At 40.4% G+C, this 21,291-nt stretch overlaps 1 protein-coding gene across 1 annotated transcript in view; it reads right to left on the reverse strand.

The window, feature by feature from the left end:
* Positions 1-753: 753 nt before the first annotated feature.
* The window catches only part of GUCY2F (guanylate cyclase 2F, retinal), a gene marked incomplete at both ends in the record, with an annotated part of 89,911 nt that continues 69,373 nt past the window's right edge, over positions 754-21,291 (reverse strand). The window contains 15 exon segments of the mRNA XM_081277732.1: positions 754-779; positions 782-840; positions 916-1,004; positions 5,844-5,938; positions 9,127-9,224; positions 12,762-12,798; positions 12,801-12,874; positions 12,876-12,932; positions 16,204-16,330; positions 16,333-16,390; position 16,394; positions 17,180-17,252; positions 17,255-17,339; positions 19,538-19,564; positions 19,568-19,683. Of these exon segments, the coding sequence (XP_081133858.1) occupies positions 754-779; positions 782-840; positions 916-1,004; positions 5,844-5,938; positions 9,127-9,224; positions 12,762-12,798; positions 12,801-12,874; positions 12,876-12,932; positions 16,204-16,330; positions 16,333-16,390; position 16,394; positions 17,180-17,252; positions 17,255-17,339; positions 19,538-19,564; positions 19,568-19,683 (1,022 nt within the window).

The raw sequence follows: 21,291 nt of genomic DNA on the forward strand, positions 1-21,291 counted from the left end.
TGATTCTGCAACATATACATTTAGAAAAATGGGAAATTATATCCCATCTATGTATGATATATCAAAGTACATAAATGCATCCTACTGTCATGTATAACTAATTAAAACAAATTTGAAAAGTTTTAAAAATATGAGGAGGTGATACTACTTGATAATTAGATGATTATTGTTGTCTCAGAATCATCTCATCCTAGTATGGGAAGAGGAATGGGGAAAATCATCCTGAATCCAAGTCAGGCTGTCAAAGAATTGCCAGTCTTTATTTTGGTTGGCAGTACCAACCTTGGAAGGGATCAGACAGTGCCTCCAGAGGAAATGACATAAGCATCCCCTAAGATGGTCTTGCCAAGGAGGTAGTCTCAGTACCACCGAGTTGCCTAGATATATAGTAAGTCTCTGAAGACCTGACGTGGCTCACCATGTGGCCCAGATGCTCAGCAATGGGAAAAGCAGGTGCTCCTGCCTGAAAACTGGATAACAAGGCCAGTCTTGTTAGCATTCAAATGTGTTATCAGTGCAGAAGGCAAGGGTTTCTCTCTGGCCAGGGCAGCCAACTTCCCTCAGGTGTAGCACACTCTGTAACAGGCCTCCCCAGAACAAGGGTTTTGCCCAACTCAGTGGAGCTTGGAAGTTCACCAGCTCCATCACATTCTGCCAAACAGAGTGAAGGTTGAGACTGGCACATGTGCCAAAGGGAGCCCCAGCTTTGAAAATTTGACAAGCTCCTGTGCTGTTTTCCTGCTGGCCATTACCTTATGGCTTGTTTCTCACCAACTGATTTCTGCTTTTCTTCTTTGGAAGGCTGCAATCTCTGATGGTTTCAGGCCATGGCCCACTTGCCTGCAGGGTGAAGAGAGTGTGGCAGACTAGGGAATAGGAATAGGAAAACTCTGATTAAGTGTGAACTCCACTTACCCATCTCTGCACACTGGTGGGGGCATAAGAAGAGGCTTCATGAAGCCTTTCTTTCCAACCAACCAGAAGGTCTCCTCTGTGCATTTTCCCTTATTATAGACAAAATGGGGGGGGGACATTATATTCAATTTTCCTAAAAAGCCCTTCTGATAAGTAGGGTACAGACATTCATGTTAGCTCAGAAAATGCCTGTGATTTTCCCTTGTCACCATTCCCTGGAGTTTTCTTTTCTACATATTTTTCTTACCTATTGCTCAGGAAAGCTATTGTCTACTCTATATAAAGTATATGCCTTCAGAGTCTACCTTTCTCTGCATCCAGCCATCTGATGGTTTTCACAAAACATACAAAAGGAACAGAAATGGAAAATAGGCTGTGCAAAAAACTTGTTTGGTTGCCTTGAGAAGTCTTTATTTCTCTAGTATTCTTTTCTTCCAACTTATGGGATTCTTATGGGTATAACAAGATCACAGGGAGGCTTTCATTAGATACTTATAAGGAATCATAGGTCTGAGGACAGAAAAGGAGAAAAAACCCAAGCTAATTCCCCCAGGCCTGCATGATGACATCAGAATAATCAAATTTTCTCTCTCTATTCTGCCCTCTCCTCTTTCTAGTACACTTTCCTCTTAGTGTGTTTTTCTCTCCTCCTTTCAGTTCTCTTTTGATCGTACTCTCACTTCCTCTAGTCCATAAGAAAAAAAATGTGTTTACTAAGACTGAGAAAAGTAATGGTATGTGTTTCCAAACCATTAATCTGAAATATGGTCTCACTCTCAGCAGCTCTCATTTGGAACAGTTCTAAATTGTTTAACTTAGCAATTTCAATTAGATTTGCCCCCTGCACACATCAAATCCACTGTTCCCTATTTTACATCACATGTATTCTTCCCTTAATAATAAAGATGATAGTCATAATAATAAGTGGCACATTTCACTGGAGAATCTCAAAGCATTTTGCAAATATTTGGTTCAAGATTCGGAACAAACCCTCCATGAGAAAACTGGAAAAGAATGTCACTGTAGCCCAATTCCCCTTAACTGGTAACCAACTCACCCTAAACCTCAGATAATAGGGTAAATATATTCAGGACTACTCTGTTTTTAGAAGAAGTGAAAAATCTTGAAAATATACTCCATCACTCATACTTGCATTTATTTTGCCCTTCCTGTACTAGTGCCGGGATTATAGAGATGACCCAGTCCTTAAGCAGCAGACAATAGCATTTAAAAAATAACTATTGGGCCATCTTTTGGATTCTAAATCCATTAAGTCCAACTCTAAAGCTCTTTCTTTACCTCACAGTACCTAGTAAAGTGTCTTGTACAGACAGTAGCTCAATAAATAATCAGAGTGTTCCATTAACTGGAACCTCAACCCTTGAACACTTTGAATACTTAAGGATCATTGGACTTCATTTTGGTAAAACACACTATTAAAACTCAAATTCGAGTATCCTACCCCCATCCATATTTGACTGTTTGTCTTGAGATCCAGAGGCCACTAGAAAAATATGCCAATTTTCAAGCGAATTTTGTAGATTCCAGGATTATGCAGAGACTTGGATGGGTCCAGGGACACACTAAGATGCCAAAACTGGTAGTTGCAAAAGATGGGAGTATTATGGGCTCAGGCAAGCTTCCAAGTCAAAGTATTCTGGGGAGCTCTGGGGGTACTCTGAGGTTTTGGAACTCATCCAGGAGAATTCTTAGAATCCTACCTCTCTGTTTACCCACTCCACTTCCATAATTCTTCAGAAGACAGGGAAGAAGGGAAACAAGTGTGGCAACAACTGAAGCCTAAAGCAAACTCTTTGACCCAATATCAGTCCCTGGGCAGTCCCAGAGACCTCCCAAATAATAACAGTTTGTTTTGGCACAACGATTTTAAAAGATTTTGGCTCCTCCTGTCCTATTTAATCCTCAGAAAAATTCTGGAAGGTAGTTTTATTATTAAACTCATTTTACAAATGGAGGCACTGAGGTTCGTGGAGATTAAAAGACTTGTCAATCCACAGGCATAGCTGGAACTTGAATCCAAGCCTACTAGACTTCAAATTTTAAATGTTCTTCCATCCACACCACATAGCTTCTCCAACACACTGGGGTCAAGGGGCAGGTCTAGATGCCAAAAAACAACTGTTGGGAATTTTAAAGGTCATGAGATTAATGGGTTTCCTGATAATCACAGGTCAGAAGAGGCCTCTATGTAGACAAACAGAAGCACAGAGAGGATAAAGTTACTTGTCCAATGTCACACACTGAGTCATTGATAGGGCAAGAATTAGAGACCAGACCTTATGACCTTCATGAATCTGTCAATACAACCTCTTTATTTCTTAGCTCAATTGCTGGTGTGTGTGTGTGTGTGTGTGTGTGTGTGTGTGCGCGCGCGCAAGTGTGCACGGATGCGCAAGCATGAGGGGGTTGAATAAGGGTGGGGTGGAAGAGAGAGGGAAAAGAAGAAAAATCACAAAATAGTACCAATACTTACAGAACAGAAATGCAAATACTTTTTGTTTTCTAAAGTACTGATGATTGAACTGAAGGGTGTTCTACCACTGACGTATATCCCCAGCCCTTTTTGAGACATGATCTTGTTAAATTGCCTAGGCTGGCCTCAAACTTGTGATCCTCCTGTGTCAGCTTCCTGAGTAGCTATGGTTAAAAGGCCTCACTGTGGTGAGGTAAATGGTACCGATACAGAAATGGTCTCCAGTCCTCTGCCTTCTTTTCTTTGGGTCTTCTCTTCCTTCCTCTCATTTCCTCTAGTGCCTTATTCTCCTCTTTCAGTATCTTCCTCTCAATCTCTCTTCCCTCTGAGGCCCCTGCTGCCCCAATAACCAATGCCTAATGTGGCAATGAAGAAATGATTCTCCCTCCAACTTGCTTTAGAATGTTCCCAAATTCCCTGGGATGAGGGAAACAGTGAAGCTGCAAAGGATCTTTCTGAAGTAGATCCTGCTTTTGTACTCAAAACTCCCCCAAATGCAAGTACTTATAACTAGAATTTGTGGAGTAATAAAAATCATGGGGGTGGGGTCACGTCTTTCCTTTTTCAGCTTCTAAAGTGGCGTTTCTTCAGTTTTTAAATGAAATTTCTGTGTCAAGAAATATAGAGGAAAGTACTTCAGGAAACCAAGCTATCTTTGTCCTCCTCTGCTAAGAAATGACAGGATGTATAGAGGGATCACTAAAGACTCAGGCAATTTGATTTACTGCCCAAGTAATATCCCTACCCCCATAACCTCACTGTGTGAGTTCTCTGCAGAGATTGTGGGGTGGGGGAGGTTCTGTTCCTTTGTGATTCATTCCACCTGCTGGAATATATTAAGAAACTATTAGAAAAGACAAACTAAGACTAGACATAAAAAGGAAGTGATCAACTAGAATCAGGTCTTCCAATATTTAACTTCTGAAATCTAGTTACATGTAAATTACCACCATTAGGGGAAACAAATTGCATATCACCCAGTTCCTTGCATTTGCTTTTCCCAAGAATAATCACTAATAAAATCATCAATATGCCATGTGATTTCATGGAAGCAAATCAGACTTTCTGAATTTAGGCCTGATTCTGCTATCAATTGAGTGTGTGACCCTGCTCAAATTGCTTCTCCTCTCTGGGTCTTGATTCTTCATCTGAAAATGAGAGAGTTAGATTATCATATCACTGGGGTCTCTTACAACCAGCTCACCAGGGACCATCCAGAAATAGATGAGAAGAATTCAGTGGAAAAGGAAAAAGGAAAGTTATTCCAATCCTGAATCCCAGGTCAAGTGTAGCTCCCAAAGAGACAAAAGATGCTCCAAAATGTTGGTCTTTCATAGGAACTGACTTTGTTCCTCCTGGCCCTTGGAGAAAGACATAAAGCCTCTCTGTAAATAGCCAATGGTATAAATGAAAAGTCAGAAAGTGCTGACACTGAGTAGGTGAATAGAGTACTCAAACTCTCCAATAGTATTGCTTATTGAACAATGTCCAACACTTCCAAAGAGTAAACAAAATGGGAGTTAGAAAATGAAAATAACAATACAGTTTGTTCAGAAAGCTGAATTCTGAACAGTTTGGAAGAGAAGAAAGTTGCAGATTAGAGTCTGAAAAAAGCAAAGTAGTCTCAATGACCCCTCCCCCAACCATTTAAGCCATATTTTTTTACCTATTTCATATAATTTTTATTTACTTATTTATTTATTCATTCATTCATTCATTCATTCATTGTTTTTTTAGTTATACATGACAGTAGAATCTATTTTCACATAATTATAAAAGCATGGAATATATCTTGTTCTAATTCAGTCCCTACTACCTCTTCCTCACCACCCCCTACTCCTTTCCCTCTACTGATCTTTCTGCCATTTACCATAGTTATTTTTTTAAAAATTAATTTTCTGTAGATGTACACAATGGTGAGATTCACTGTGATATATTCATGTAGGTACATAGGAAAGTTAAGTCAGGTTCATTTCACTTTCTTTTTCCCAACTTCCCTCCCTTCCCTTCATTCCTCTTTGTCTAACCCACTCAACTTCTATCTGCTCCCCATTGTATGTTAGCATCTGTATATCAGTGAAAACATTCAACCTTTGTTTTGAGGCAATTGTTTAACTGTATACTTTTTTATATATTTTTAGTTGTAGATGGATACAATATCTTTGTTATATTTATTTATTTATTTATGTGGTGCTGAGGATCAAACTTGCCTCACCCATGTGAGGTGAGCGCTCAACCACTGAGCTACAACCCCAGCCCTGTTTAGCCATATTTTACAGAGGAAAAAAAAACTGAGGCAAATGGAGCTGGAGATTCTGGCTAAATTATAGCTCTGAGTCTCAGACTCTCAGGTAAACTCTTTCAGCAGACCATGACCTCTCTAGAAGCAGGTGTATCCAAGTGGTTTGGTTCCAAAAACAAAAGAACATTATACCTTGAGCTCTGTTCTTCCCTGAAACTCAATTTCATAGCCCTCACTCAGAGGTTGAAGAATTGAAACAGTACTGAGACTGACATGAATATGGTAAGCCAGAAAAGAAAGAGAGGCATGACTTTGGCTGCTTTCTCATTGATAAAATCACTGATAAATTCTTGATTTAATAAATGACCCCACTTCAAAGTGTACTAGATCCTAAGCAAAGTCCTGAGAGAGAGCTTTTGTTAAGGTTGCACAGGAGGAGGAGGTGGAATGATGGCCTTCTCCCCAGGCCCAAATAAGGCGTTAGCTGTAGCACCTATCAACCTCCTAGACACCATCTCAGATGGAAGGCCATGCAATAGAAAGGTGTTAATTTAACTTGAAGATGGAAAGACCAGCAACCACCACTGTGCTCTCAACTGAAACGTGACCTCCTCTGAGGGAATTTTGTCTTCAGTAGGTTCTCTCGTATGCTGCTCCTAGAGCTGAACTTCCAAACTTTATATACTAATGTAATACTACTTAAGAGACAAACAACTGTATAAAGAGACAAAAACTCATGCATATTTACAATTATATCTCAATATTGATGTACTTAAACATCAATGAGATATATCCCCAGACCTCTGTCAACAAAAATTTTATGGATACTGGACATTAACGTCTGCTCTTTAGGTGGGTGTCTCTAGCTGTGTACCCACAAGAATGTATTATTTTCCAATAAACACGGGATAAGAACTTTACCTGGGGAACTACCACTTTAAAATAAATTTAGAACCTAAGTGCATAAGTCTAATTCTTTAACGAACAATAATGAACTATAACTATTTCCTTATTTTTTTTCTGTTTTCTGGTGCTGGGTATTGAACTCAGATGCTCTTAATCCCTGAGCCACATCCCCAGCCCTATTTTTTATTTTATTTACAGACAAGGGTTCACTGAGTTGCTTAGCACCTCACTATTGCTGAGGCTGGTTTTGAACTGGTGATCTTCCTGTCTCAGCCTCTCGAGCCACTGGGATTACAGGTGTGTGCCATCATGCCTGTCTGAATAATCTCCTTCTTAACTGGGGTAAGATCCTTAGTCTTCCTGAAAACTGTCACATTATTGAGGTTGGGTCTTAAATAATCCAAAACTTGCTCTCACACATGCTTCAGAACCATTCTTTCAGAAGCTGATTAAAATCTGAATGGGAAGGCATGACTGAAAGAACTGCAAGAAATTTTTACCATGTATGTTCATGATGATTTGCCTTCTCTTAACAGCCTAGTACTGTTGTTTACATGTTCCTCATTGACTAATGATGACCCAATGCCTCTGTTCAAAAGAGATTGTCCTATTTCTGAAAACCACATGCCTGGCCAGTCTATCTCAGTCCAAACTGTGCCATCACGCTAATATTCCATCTTCAGGGAGCTTTTAGCAGGGTGACCCTGCTGGTGGGGAAAAAGGGATGGCCAATTCTAACTACCAGTCAGTGATGTAGTAAGGAGAGTCATTCCAGGGCTAGGTGACTAGTCACTTCCACCCCAGAATCTCAGTGGATGCAACTGGATAAAAATGAAATATTGGTAAAATTGATTTTCTGTTAATCGACCTGTTACATGTCTTGGTTTCATATTCAATGTGAGGCTTGAGGTTACCTCTTTACAGATGTTCAGTCACTTGTGGAACTTAATGCCGTATTCAGCTCACAGTCATTAGCTTTCAGAAAAGCACACTAAACAGCTCCTGTAGTGCAGAGATCACATGTGTACGTTTCTTTGTATACCTCACAATACCTTCTTTGCATAGTCAGTACTTAATAAACACCTGCTGTGAGTGATTTGCTTCATTTTCTTCTTGCCTGTTCACTGGACAAGGTGCTGCTTAAATCTCAAAATTCAATTTCTGCTTTCAACTCTTTATTGGCAATGTGAAATGTGTGGAGTTTTCTGTAGTGCAGACCAGAATATGACTTCAGCCTTCTACAAGCTTACATTAGTCCAGCATACTGTGCCAAATCTGCATTGCGGTTCCATGATCAATTTCACTTCATCTTGGGTTGCACTGCAAGAGCAAAGTCATATGCAAAGTCATATTCACACAGTGATTCCTGGATGACTACTTCCATGGCCTCTGCCATATCTGTAGAGTTTGAAGACTTTCCCAGATGTCAGAAAATTTATTCTGACAACAGCTTCTAAGTTCCGTGCTGCCTCCTTAATCATGGCTACACAGGATAGATTGACTAAGACTGGACCCATTGTGTAAGCCTGTTTCTGAACATGAGTGATGGGGAGTGGGGTCAGACAGGGCACCACCCACTGTGATATAGGCCACCATATCATCAGGGACTAGTTTGAGTATACTGCCAAAGTTGGGGAAGAGCTTATCTTGCCTAGTAGCTGCCAGAGCCAGGGCTCCTATGGGCTTAAATGGTTTCTTTCTTTTTAACATAAAATCCATGAAAACTGTATATAAAATTTAATGTTGTTCTCTATGCTTTTCCTATAACAGCATGAAAAATTGCTTTGCTCAACCATGATATAGGTAAAAGGTACATTGTGTTTCTGACATTATCTCAGTAGTGGCAGTAAATAAACAAGAAAGGGTAGAGCCAGTATCTTGTCAGCAACAGACAAGTGGGATCATGGTTTACGTAGTTTTATTCTCAAAGAAGGGAAGAAGACGTGGAATCTTTGATATTATGCTTGTTTTGAAGAAGCTAAAGATTTTTTACACAATATAGTTGGAATTAATTATTTCAGAATTCCAAGCTCCTTAGATTAAGGGATTATTGTTAGCTAAATTCTAGGGGTTATTTGATGAAGCCAGAACTCCTGGGGTCCTAACCAGTTCAAAAAGAGGACTAGAGCAGTGAATAGCAGCCAGCTGGAAGGCAGCTGGTTCCAGTGCGTCTTCACAAACTAGCTGAAAAACTGAAAATGTCACTCTCTTACCTAGTTCTTTTCTCAACATGACTCCCCCACACCCACTAGGCTGGCCAATTCTTTCCTTTACCCAAAAGACTTTTTTAAGTTGTTTTGATCAAATTGACTGGCTGTATCAGTGCCACTTAGCTACAGCTTTATTTCTAGAACATAAAGGTACATGTTCAGGCCAACATCACCCCCTACTGGTTTGCTATTAGAGACCAGGAAAATGTGTGATAAATCTTCATCTTCTCAAATTATCTTTTATTTTTCTTTAAAACATTACAAAATCAAGTGCCCTGTTCTCCTTATCCTCTCCTGAAAAAGAATCATTTCCCCAAAGTAGATGCTACTATTCCACCCATCCATCCATAGATACTCACATAACCCTGTTGATTCCATCTGAGAAGCTGTGTTCATGGTGTCTCCAAACAAGCAGTATCTGGGTAGAGTGAGACCCGTCACTCCATCAACAACCGGCCTTAAAGAGTAGCAGGAGGGATTACAGTCAAAAGTATGCACTCGATGCTAATGGAAGGGTGAGGAATGTAGTTTTGTGAAAGAACGAAAGTTGCTATCAAATAGCTCTGGGAATCTGAAGAAAGACTTATAATTGAATAAAAAAACCTCTTTGCTCTACGAGAAAGCAAGTTTATAATGATGCATACATGACTACCTTTCTGATTTATACCTGTAACAGTTGCACCCAAGATGCTTATATCTGTCAACAGGACAAATATGCTTCAACACCAAACCAGAAAAGCCTGCACAGGGACTCAAGATCCAAACGTGTTTATTGCAAAAAAAAAAAAAAAATGTGACTCTTTCTTGTGCCTTAGGGTTAGAAGTATCTCATAGATCTACCTGTGCCTAAAACTCTACTAGGAGAAATATTGTTAACAGAGTTGGAAAATTTGAAAACAAGTAGAACTGACTTTCAATTATCGGTGTTAGGGTATAGAAGAGCACTATGTATAGATAATCCAAGGATATTTTCTATTTGCTCTTTGAAAGATTTTTCTTCTCACATTTTAATATGGCTATAGTAGCTATTCAGGGTAACTGAAAGAACTTAGCAGCTATACTGAAAAGTCAGTTCATTAGTATCTAGAAATTTCCCAACCTTTACCTTTCTGGTCTCTGCTATTTCTATTTAAATTTTTCAGCATTATATTTTTGATGTTTCCTGAGTTAGAAAATAATTATGTGTTTTGCTTCAAAAGTTTCTTTCCTCTGAGAATAAAAATAAGAAATATTTTTTAAATTCCCATTTTAATTCACTTCTTACTCAATCAGAAACATCCACTGTGCATTGAGCTAGGCATCAAAGGGGAGTACAAAAATGTAATACATAGTCTCAGTTCTCTAGGAGTAATAAAATCTAACTGAAGGAATGAAACTATCAAACAGGAAGCAATTAAGCAACAAAACAAGACATGTATGGTTGAAGCAAGATTAATAGTACAGATAGAAGGCTATAACAATTTAGAAAATGTGGGGAGGTGCTTATTAGGACCTGACTCAATCAAGAAGGAGTCAATGGAGAAGGTAAGATTTGATTTGGGTCTTGATGGTGGGTAGAATTTTTAATAGGCAAAAAGGGACATAAATCAAAGGCTTGAGGTTGGGATTGAGCATGTATGTAATTTGGGGAAGCAGTCTACCAGTTCATGCAGCTGGGGAGAAATTGGAGATAAGATTGTATTAAGGTTGTACAAGATGGAGGACCTTCAATCACTAGAGAATTCTGAACAAGAATTTATTTTATTTTTATTTTTTTAAAGAGAGAGTGAGAGAGGAGAGAGAGAGAGAGAGAGAGAGAGAGAGAGAGAGAGAGAGAGAGAGAGAATTTTTTTAAATATTTATTTATTTTTTTTAGTTCTCGGCGGACACAACATCTTTGTTTGTATGTGGTGCTGAGGATCGAACCCGGGCGAGCGCGCTACCGCTTGAGCCACATCCCCAGCCCCTGAACAAGAATTTATATAATAAAAATTATTTTTTCCTTTTTTATCTCTCAAATCAGTGTATAGAATGCATTGTAAAAGGAAAACCTATTAAATGGCTATTGTAGTAATCCAAGAAGGTGGTACTGGAAAGGTGATGATGGGAAGTAGATGGTCAAAAGGGGTGAGAAAAGAAAGACATTATGAAAGAACAATCAGCAGACTTGTTGGCTGTCCAATTGATGATCAACAGAAAATTGGCAAGGGCTTATGGGTTTATGCCGGCTTGAGGAAAAGATGATTTGGAGTTAAATTTGGAATCAAGTATGTTAAATGTGAAATAATGGCAAATTATCCAAACAGAGGTATACTGAGGGGGAGGGTAGAGGTAGGAAACTGGAATACAAATGAGAGATGAAGGGTAGTCTTTGAAAGAAAAATCCTGAATGCCTCCTATATACTAAGCACTCATGACACAAACATGAATAAGATATAGTTCCTACCTCCAAAGAACTTAAAGTCTAAAAAAAGAAAAGACAAAAAAAACAGATTATGCTGATTAATATGAGAAGGATGGATGGAAAGAGGCAAGCTTGGAAGAAAAACAATGTTATTGCAGTAATCCAGACAAAATATGCTGGTGGCCTATATTTGGAAACTGAGAGTCAAGGAGAGGAAAGATAGACCCAATAAATTTTTAAAAGGTAAAATGTTCAAAATTTAGCAATTGGTTAAATGTCAAAGGTCAGAGTAAGGGAGGAGTTATTATGATATTAAAAATCAACTGGAGTAATTGAGTCAATAGTGGTAACACCAACTGAAATAGAGAATACAGAAAAAGGAGGAAGTTTGTAGAGAAAGGGAATATTTCTATATTAGACATGTTGAGTCAAAGGACCATGTGGAATATTCAGGTGGAAACCTCAGCAGGAAGCTTGATATACAAAGGCTGAAACTTAAGGGAGAAGATTGTCCTGAAGATGTGTAATTAAATGCCATCTGCCTACAAGTGGTAGTTAAAACATAGACAAGAATGAAATAACCCAGAGTAGTATGGAGAGGGAAAAATAGTGGATCAGGACAGAATCCTGGGGAACACCATTATTTAAGAGACAGTTAGAGACAAGAGGAATTATCAGACAGTGGTAGAAAATGAAAGCCAGGTTGGAATGGTAGAATATGAAAGCCTGGCTCCCTGGTTGGACCAGGTTGAGAAATAAATTAGGTGAGAACATGCAATAAAGCTTCTGCAGAAAATGGTTAAAAAAAAGAAAAGAAAAGCTAAGAAAACCAGTATACCAAGTGGAAAAGCAACTGTTGGACAGTGGGGAGCAAATCATGATAGCCAACTGAAAGAAGTTTTAGAGTGGATTGTCATGAATGCCAAATGCTACAGACAGGTAAGAGCAGACAAAGATTGGGGAAAATGGTGAGGGCTGAAGCCAGATTGCAAAAGGGTTAAGGGGGAGTGGATAGCCTCTTCACTATGGCATTGTGTCATTCATTCTTTCAAGAAGTTTGATACAAAAGAGATGAAAAGGATGAGGCAAGAAAAGGAGCCTAGAAGAGCAGATCAAAGAGAAAGAGGTGAGGAGTGTGGAGGCTACCAGGAGGGGCTAGTAGGTGAGATATCTGTGACATCAAGTGAGATGTCTCTCAATATACCAGAATGTGTGAAGTGAAACAGGAAGGATACAATGAAGGGGGAGAACTTGAAAATGTCCAAGCAAGAAGGAATGAGTGTGGGGGAAAATACTTCAGGAGTTGAGATATCTGTCAATTAAACAAATTATCCTAAATACAGTATACTTGGTGATCTTGTAGCACAGTCAAACAAGAAACCATTGGTTCTAACTCAGAAGGGCAGACTTAAACAGTTTAATAGCTAAAAGAGAGCTGCTGTTCACTGTGGTGCAGGAGGAGCTGGGAAGAAGGTACACTTGGGTACGCATAAAGGAATTTTGCAGCCCTGGACACCTCAATAATTCAGCCACCAGGAATCATGGAAGAACTATCTTTTTACCTTCCTTTTCTAGTCTTCCTTAAGGTACATGGGGAATGTTTCATCTTACTTAAACTGGTTGTTGTTACCTGAGTGCAGGCCCATTGAATTTGAACTGGTACTTCTGGCACAGGCTGCATCTTGAAGGTGCCCATGTAGCTCAGGATATCCAGGGACATTTTCAATCTCAGCTGCATGCCTGCTGCCATTCCTTTTTGGGAGGCCTGACTGAGACCACCATCTAAACACTTCCAATGGTCTCTACCTGGGAATCAGGGAAAGTAGAATTAGCAAGCAATTAACCTCTTTGTGTTTCTTTTTTTGTTTTGTTTTGTTTTCACTGTGTCAGGGATAGGATGGCGGTCACATGATCTTCTATAGTGAGAAAGTCAGAGGAAGGCTATCAGCAGTTTATGGGTCTTATTGTACATTAGAATCACTTAAGGATTTTTATTTAAAAACTACAGATGTCTGGGCACCCCACCCAGAGATTCTGAAATAAGTGTAGTTATTTCACAGGCTCCTGAATGACCTTAAAGAAATATCAGGCTGCAAGGAATTTGGAGAGAAGGGGAAGGGGATATTTCTAGGACTGTCTGTAGGATGTCCCAGGGGGAGCACCCAAGGAGAAGCTGCCTAAGATACTCCCCCAGCAGGCATATCTATAGATAACTTTGGGTAAATGAACTAGAGCAGCCTAGGGAAAGGGAGGACAAGGAAGAATCTATTCCCTCTGGTTTCTGTATTACTTCTAAAATATGATGAAATTAGTTTTTCATACTAATTGGGAATAAGAACTGGTCCTTTTCCCACCAGTCACCTCCTTCTTTCCTACTGCTACTTTCATGAGGAGCAGCAATACTGGCCCACAACTGATCCATATGGGCCAGTTAGGGATGAACATTTAGAAATAAAAGCAAATTTGTGCTCCTCATCTTCTCCATAGAAGTGTGCTCATTCTTTTGGACAACCAGTAAATTGAAGCTTTTCAGGTAATTCAAAAGGTGAGTAAGCTGAAAGGCCAGTTGGGCTGGGCTACTATGGGACTGGATCTAGTTACAATCTATGTTTTCCTAGAGGACTACACTTACAGGATACAATAGTTAAGAGCATGAAACTCTATCATACTGCCTCGACTAGAATCCCAGATTCACCACTTACAAACCTGAGGCAAGTCATTTAATCTGTGAGCTTCAGTATCCTCATCTGTGAAATAGGGATAATGACAACACTGGCCTCATAGTGTTTTCTAAGGACTAAATAGTATGTCAAAACACTTAATGTAAGCTATCACCATCATCATCATCACCAAAAGTCATGTCTCGAAACCAGCCTATGATTAGGCTGCAGAGAAAGAAGTTTAGTAATCAGCAATGGGCTCTCATCATGACTTTCTATATAGCCAATAACAATGATCCTTTTCACATCTAGGGCTTTGTCTCTCAGCATGCTTCCATCCAGGGTCTCCATAACCTGGTATGGTTTGAGGAAAGGATTCCTGTCCCCAAATAGGCATGATTGCCTGCACAGAGTTGCATAAATGCTATATGGGAGTGGAAACTCAGCAGTTGGCCATTACCAGAGCCTGATAGTTGACCCTTTAGCTTTGATAAGTCAGTTACCAGGAAGCAGGGAGCCTGGGCACTGCTGGGCCTTGGCATGTCAATTTGTATGAGGAATTACAGATTGCATCAGCTAGCATAAGGACACTGAAAGGGAAGGGAAGGTATAGAAAAGGGTCTGATTCAGATGGAGGTGGTGGCAGGAGAACTGAAAGTGAAAACAAATCACCAATGCCATAATTCTGATGTAGCCTTCTCACTTACCTTTCAGATTATCAAGTGCCAGGGGAGGTGATTCCAATTTCACAGGTAAGGAAAATGAAAATACAAACGGGTTTGGTGATTCACTGCTGGTTCAATTTTTATTTCCTTTGCACAGTGTTGTTTTTAATAAACAGGACTGAAAAATTAGATTCCATTTTTGGGTTCATATAGCCCTGCTCTGTCCTGGGAGCAGCCCACTAATTCCCTACTGCAGCCAAGTCCAAAAATAATTAATGGTCTCATCTCAAAGACCCCCAACAATTGTCTGAACAGAATCAGCTGGATTGATTAAACTAGTGGCTGGGTTACTGCCCACGCTGAATCATCTTTGACTTTAGTTTCAACTGAATTAGCTTTCAGTGATTTGTTTTTCTCTTCAGGCTGCTTGAGTTCAACAAGTTAAGACAGGTAGTCTGATTCCATGGATTTTTTTTCCACCGTGGTTTCCATGTGTGCTTCTTGATTAGCTTGCAGCTCCTGTTGATTGACAGGTATGATGTCTATTTCTGAGCCCTATTTAGGTGGTTTGGCCTAGCCCTGAGGCTTTCTACCTGACCTGAAAGGGCCCTGTCTAATCTGAGATAAACATACTGCCCTGTGATTTGAGAGCTGGAACATTTCAGACTACTGTGAAGGATCCAATGAATGGAGCTACTCATTCTCCAGCTCTACCTTGGTTCCTGGGACAGGGGAGCTGTCTAAATTCTGGGAAGCCTGGGGCATCTCTCTCCATCAATAAGACAAGTATCCATGTTGCAGACAACGTAGAAATATCCCTGCACAGCTATGATACCTTTAGTCATTTTTTGCCTAGAACAAAACAACATATAAAAACAAGGGTAAGGAAACTGCACCAAAATGAATGAATGCTCTGCAACCTTTGACAGAGAAAGTGGAAACTTATAGGCTAGGGGAGTAGGAGAAGATAGAATCAGGGGCTTACAACCATACAATTAATCACTTCCCCAGACTTCAGACCAATAGGTAGGCTTTGGGTTACCCTGTAGCAATCCCAAAGTCTTGGGTCTAATAGCTCCCTGGTATAATGCCAAGTTCCTTCCTGTTTAAAAACAGTACCTAAAGGAAGATACCAGATTTTCATAGCATGTATTAGAAGTGCACAAATGTTACCAGGATGAACTGTTGCAGCCATTACTGTGGGCAAAACAACAGTATTTCTTCTGTGTCCTCTTCAGTGCCCAGAACAACATTGACTGCACTATGGGAACTCAGCCACTGAAGCGCAGTAGCTCTCAGCCTCAACCCCTTCTTAGTCCCAGTTCTAGAAAACAGATCAAAAGGAATCTGTCCGGCAATCTCTTTTTTTATTCTTTTTTTTTTTTTTTAGTTGTAGATGGACACAAAACCTTTACTTTTTATTTATTAATTTATTTTTATGTGGTGCTGAGCCTCACGTGTGCTAGGCAGATGGTGCTACCACTTGAGCTACAGCCCCAGCCCTGTCTGGCAATCTCTTTCTGGATTGAGAGTTGTTATTTTGTGAAGTGGGAAATGACATGCATTATGTTTGACCTCCATTTCCAAAGGAAAACCAATAGAAGTGGTGTACCACTTAACTTTTTATTCTTAAAGAACAACATCCTGTGAAAAATGCATCCTTCAAATCTGGAATACACACAGATGAGTTTCATATAAAAATCTCATTCTCTATGTTAATTAATGTACCTATAGACATCATGACTGCCAATGACCATGTTGAAAAGTGTATACAGGTTGTTCAGAAGATCCACCATGTCAATGGGCTCACTCATGGCTGAGATGGTGGTGAAGCCCACAATGTCACTGAAGTACAAGTGACCAAATCAAAGGCATCAGGTTTGACTGTGAAGCCTTTTTTGAGGGATTCAGAGACTTATCTGAAAAGCAGACATAGCTATTCCTAAGAAGACATCAGCCTTCTTCTATGCCATACACACCTGCTCAAACATGATTTCTCCAAAACTCACTGCCAAGTAAATGATGAGAAGGGAACTGTCACCTGAGTAAAAACACTAATTCCTTCACTTATTCTACAAATACATATCAAGTGCTCCTGATGTGCCAGGCACTGTGCAGGTGCTAGAGTATAGCACTGAACAGACAGACCTGCTCCAACTTGCCTTCATGGAATTTTTTTTCAGTTCTCAATACTGCTGCTTCAACTCCCCCATCACAGGGAATGTTCCCAGGTGGTTGCCTTTCCATGAGACTAATTTCCCCAATTATCTCTAGAAGATCACTTTACAACATGATAAGATGCTTGGGAAATTTGGGAAATTGTAACAAAAAAAATGTTTTCAACTAAGGAAGAGAAAAACCCTGGAAAAAACAACCCTGCTACCTTCCTGTAGGAGCTCAAGGGAGCTTTCTTCTTTTAATTGGTCAACATCCTGGCAAAGTCATGAAGTGACATATAGAAAAACTGAGGCACCAAAAACTTAAATGACCAGTATGATCCACAGGTAGTGGAAAATTAGGATGTGTGCTCTGCTCCCTTGGTTTCCAATTCTACTTTGATTTAAAGGTGTGACTCAAACCCACTGGGAGTAGAGGGGGTGCAGGATAGGGGAGGGAGCAGTTAGTTGATGGGTAATTTCTTCTTCTTTTTTTTAATAGAACACACTGTTATAAGGATTCACACTCCTCAGGTGTTCACACATACAGTGGTAGCATCTGTGTTAGAAGCTTTTCCGTTTTCTGGTTTTCAATTTCCAGATCTCCAGTACATTCTTGGAATCTTCCAAGTTGCTAGAATATTGCTCCAATATCCAAAGGATTGAATCGATGATATTGGTCTTCTTCCCTCCATTGAAAATATTAAACTGAAAGTAAAAAAGAAAGAGGAGTCAAGGAATGCTTATTCCCTAAACTCAGAGATGATGGAGCAGGCCCCCTTATCACAAATCCTTTCCTCTAAAATACCAGGGAAGGAGAGATGAGCCCTGATATAAATAGGAAAAGTCACCACCCACCCTCATTGTCACCCTTGCACATTCACAGGACTCTTTTCCCCCCAAGTAGTTTTCTCTACCCTTCTGGGTCTTTCAAGTCTAAATGAATGTACTCTAGCCAGGCTCCTTCAGTTCTGAGATGCTATCACTAGAACAGTAGTCACTTTAAAGGCAACAGAATTTGGTCTTTGGCCCAGGCCAGTTGTGGATGAAGTAGGGGAAAGGAGGCAGAAGTGACCATTTACCCTTATAGATCATCCGCCTACTAAATTATACTTATCCTCAAATGCTTCTGTGTTGCCAGTGAATAGTGGAAGTTTCCCTGACCACTTAAAGAGTGTTTGAGTTCTACATGGTCATATCTACCCCTATTTCTTACCATGGGGTACAAGAACAATGGTGTCCCCTAGTATCTGTCCTTCAGTTCTGTCAGAGTCATGTAGAAATTCAACTGCTCTTGCGTATCCTAGGCCCTGTGGCTACATGCCACAGATGTTCAATATACTGTCCTGGGTCTTTGTCCATCTCAAGAAACTTGGCCTAGCATTAAGATCAAGAGGGGTAGCTCCCTTGCTGTTATATTAAGCATGTACATAGCTCTGTTCACAACAATTAAAAAAAAAACTGGTGGCAGTTTTGCTGAGCAAACTTCTAGGTCTCTGTTCCAATGAGTGTTGTTATAGAGCTGGGCTAAATGTGCTCCATGGCACACCCAATGCCTCAAGGTGAATACTAGGAATTTTCTTCCCTTCTATTTGTCCACCAAGGTCCTGGGGGTAACCTCAGCAGCCGCTTCAGATCCTTTGGGTTCTCCCTATTGCCTAACTTAGAGAAATGCTTCTCTTCTTAGAATTTTATTAACTGCAAAAAGTTGGGAGGCTAGTCTTATAGTCAGATAGACTAAATTTCCACTGAAGCATTTTAGTGAGGGTAGCTCCAGCAATGTCTTGTTTGAAAGTTGCATGATGCATACTCCTATCTATCACCATCTTTTCTGTTGCCTTCTGAAATAACATCTCTAGCATCAACACAGGGCAAATGCTTTATCTCCTGCCTCATGGTAAGTTTTTAGAAATTTGACCTTAATGGTCCTTTGCTTTTTCCATACTATTGAACACCTGTTTGAGTGTCCTCAAGAAAGCCAGCCAGACTAATGGAGGCATTGTTAGCTGGGGACACGGATGACTTCATAAGCAGGGCCCCTCAGGCTTTCAATCCAACTCTTTCTCTTTTCCGCCTCAGATACCTGCCACTCATAAAGCATCTCAGTGCTGTACTCTAGCCAGGCTCAAAAACCTCTCTGTCAGAGCTGACAAGGCACTCTGGAGAGCACCCTCACTTTTGGTATCTTGTAATTTCAACAAAATTCTATACCGCATGCATCAACAGAAGATCCACACCCTAGATTCCTTAGTAGGGCTCATTCTGTTCGTTCCCCATCTTCCCTTCTGATTTTCAGTTTTACAGAAAGAATTAACCTCTTTAGAAATTCAGTATCCAATGGAAAGGGGTTATCACTTTTCATGTACCTATTGCCTTAAGTAGTTCTCTGGGAGACTAAGGAATCTCCTAATTTTGCATTCTCCATCTGCACATTCTCCCCTCTTGAACACCCTATCAAATTTTGCATATTCTTCCTGATCCTCCAAAACCAATTTGCCATGATATAAATGATATAATATCAGAGTTCCCTGAGATCTCCAAAGCAAACTCAGCTCTATGAAGAGCCCCATGCATCATATCAACTACTGACAGTCTCAATGTCAATCTTTGCAAATGCCTGCTAGTTCAATTCCACTGTAGAAAGATTGGTTAGGCCAGATTGTGGATGACCTGAAAAAATATTCAGATACAGAAGTACACCAAAATCAGTCCATGGGCTCTTGGAGGATACAGTGGTGATGCCCTAGCACCAAGGACCTCAAAGTAGTCACTCTCAGGTTGCCAAGAGAAGTATCCTTTTCCCTTGCAAGTTTATTCCACAATGTGCTAAACACCCAGTTGTTGCACTTGGATAGGGTGGCTTTAAGATGGCTTGTGGGCAGTGGTGAGATTTAGAGAATCTTTTCTTGGTTAAATAGTTCATCAAAAGTCAGTCATTGTTCTGCTACCTCAGCCCAGCACTGCTTCATGAAAGGCAGACATTCTGGAGGGGCATGCTCAGAAACTACTGGTCTGTACACAGAAGGAGGCTTGTTAAGCCTGTCTATGATTTCTGTCCAGATACAGGAAGAGAGAGGTTTACACATCATGGAAAAATTACCCAAGAATCAACAGAGATAACTGAGCTTTAGGCAAGAAAGGGGTTTATCAGGAAAAAACACAGGATCATTTTCTTTGTTTTCTCCTTAGGGGCCTTGAATATCAATTGTATCTGAGCATAAGTCTGTATCAGACCTTTGGAAGGGGGTAAGAAATTAATCAATTGAATTATTGGTATCATTTAGACACAACTTTATCCTACTTCTACTAGGTTTTCTATGCAGCTTACCTAATGTCAATTCCAATGCTTTGATAACCTGGTTTCCTTCATTCACACCCAAATCATCTAAACCTTACCCACAAGAGACCCAGATAATTCTCCCTGAAAGCTCAGGTCCACCACAAGTCTGGGCTTTGGGATCTGACTGGCCTCTAGGTAAAGGGAACTAAGAATAGCAGTAAACAGCTGAGGGCTTTATCAAGCCCCTCCTGGTTGATGATCAATGAAGGCCACTTCCAACAGAATATTTACTATATATCAGACTATGGGTTGAGGACTTTGCATGCATTATTCTTTGGCTTCTCACTACAAACAGATGTGGCAATTTCCCCAAATTCACATGACTAGTAAGTGACAGATTCAAATATGAACATAGGCAATCTCAATCTACCACACTGTTCTGCGTCCAGACACTTAGGGCCTCAATTGGGTCCCTATTCAAACCCAAAAGCTATTAGTGACCAAAGGTCTGGATCACCCAGACTGACCTTTATACAAAAGGAAAAAGCTCACTCCCTGGAAGAAGGAGTAAATCCTTAGCTCTCAATGTCCCCATCAAGCCACACTGGGCTTCATTGACTTCAGCTTACAGCCTAGACACTTCCAAACCATTCCTAAAACATGAATCTGGCAATATCACTGTCTCATTATCTGCAAAATAAAAATCCAGGCTCTTTAACATGGCCCCTGACTACATCTTTGGGCTCATTTCTCATCCCCAGTCCCCTCCCCACCCACCAACTCTTAACCTTTGCTTCATGAACCAAACCTTGCTTGGCCCACCAGTGTGCCCTTCCCACTCCTACATAGGCTATAACAAAATCAAACCCTGATAAGTGCCCCTTGTCTCCATGAAAAAAGTTCAACTCTTGCCTCTAATTTCTCATCTCCTTATGACATCACACCTTCTCCTTCTCCTAGAGTAGCCTGTGTTGCATCCTGTGGTCAATGCAATAGAGTCATGGGAATAAACCCCTTGGAATGCTTATTCCCCATCTACTCTCTGTTAGAGGGAGTCCTTGTCCCTGTCTCAGAACACGATCCAGTTGAATGGGTCACCTGTCTCCTTAGGCCCAGTGTGATTCATGCCCTTGAGGATCTCATAGTCCAATTGAGTTAAACAAAGACAAAGAAAACAAAGATGTAGCAGAGAGATGTACAGGTAAACACAGAGGGGGTTCCGGATCCACAGTGAAGAAGTCAAGGAAGCCTTCCCAGAGGAGTTGGCACAAGTTGGAGAAAGCAAGATGGGGGCAGGGGGAGATGAAGGAATTCCAAGTACTGTAAACAGCATGTATAAAGGCACAGAGGTAGGAGAGACCATGAGATTTTCAGGGCACT

This window comes from Spermophilus citellus (genome assembly GCF_964194105.1).
Source record: "Spermophilus citellus genome assembly, chromosome: X".
In the NCBI taxonomy this organism is placed as follows: domain Eukaryota; kingdom Metazoa; phylum Chordata; class Mammalia; order Rodentia; family Sciuridae; genus Spermophilus; species Spermophilus citellus.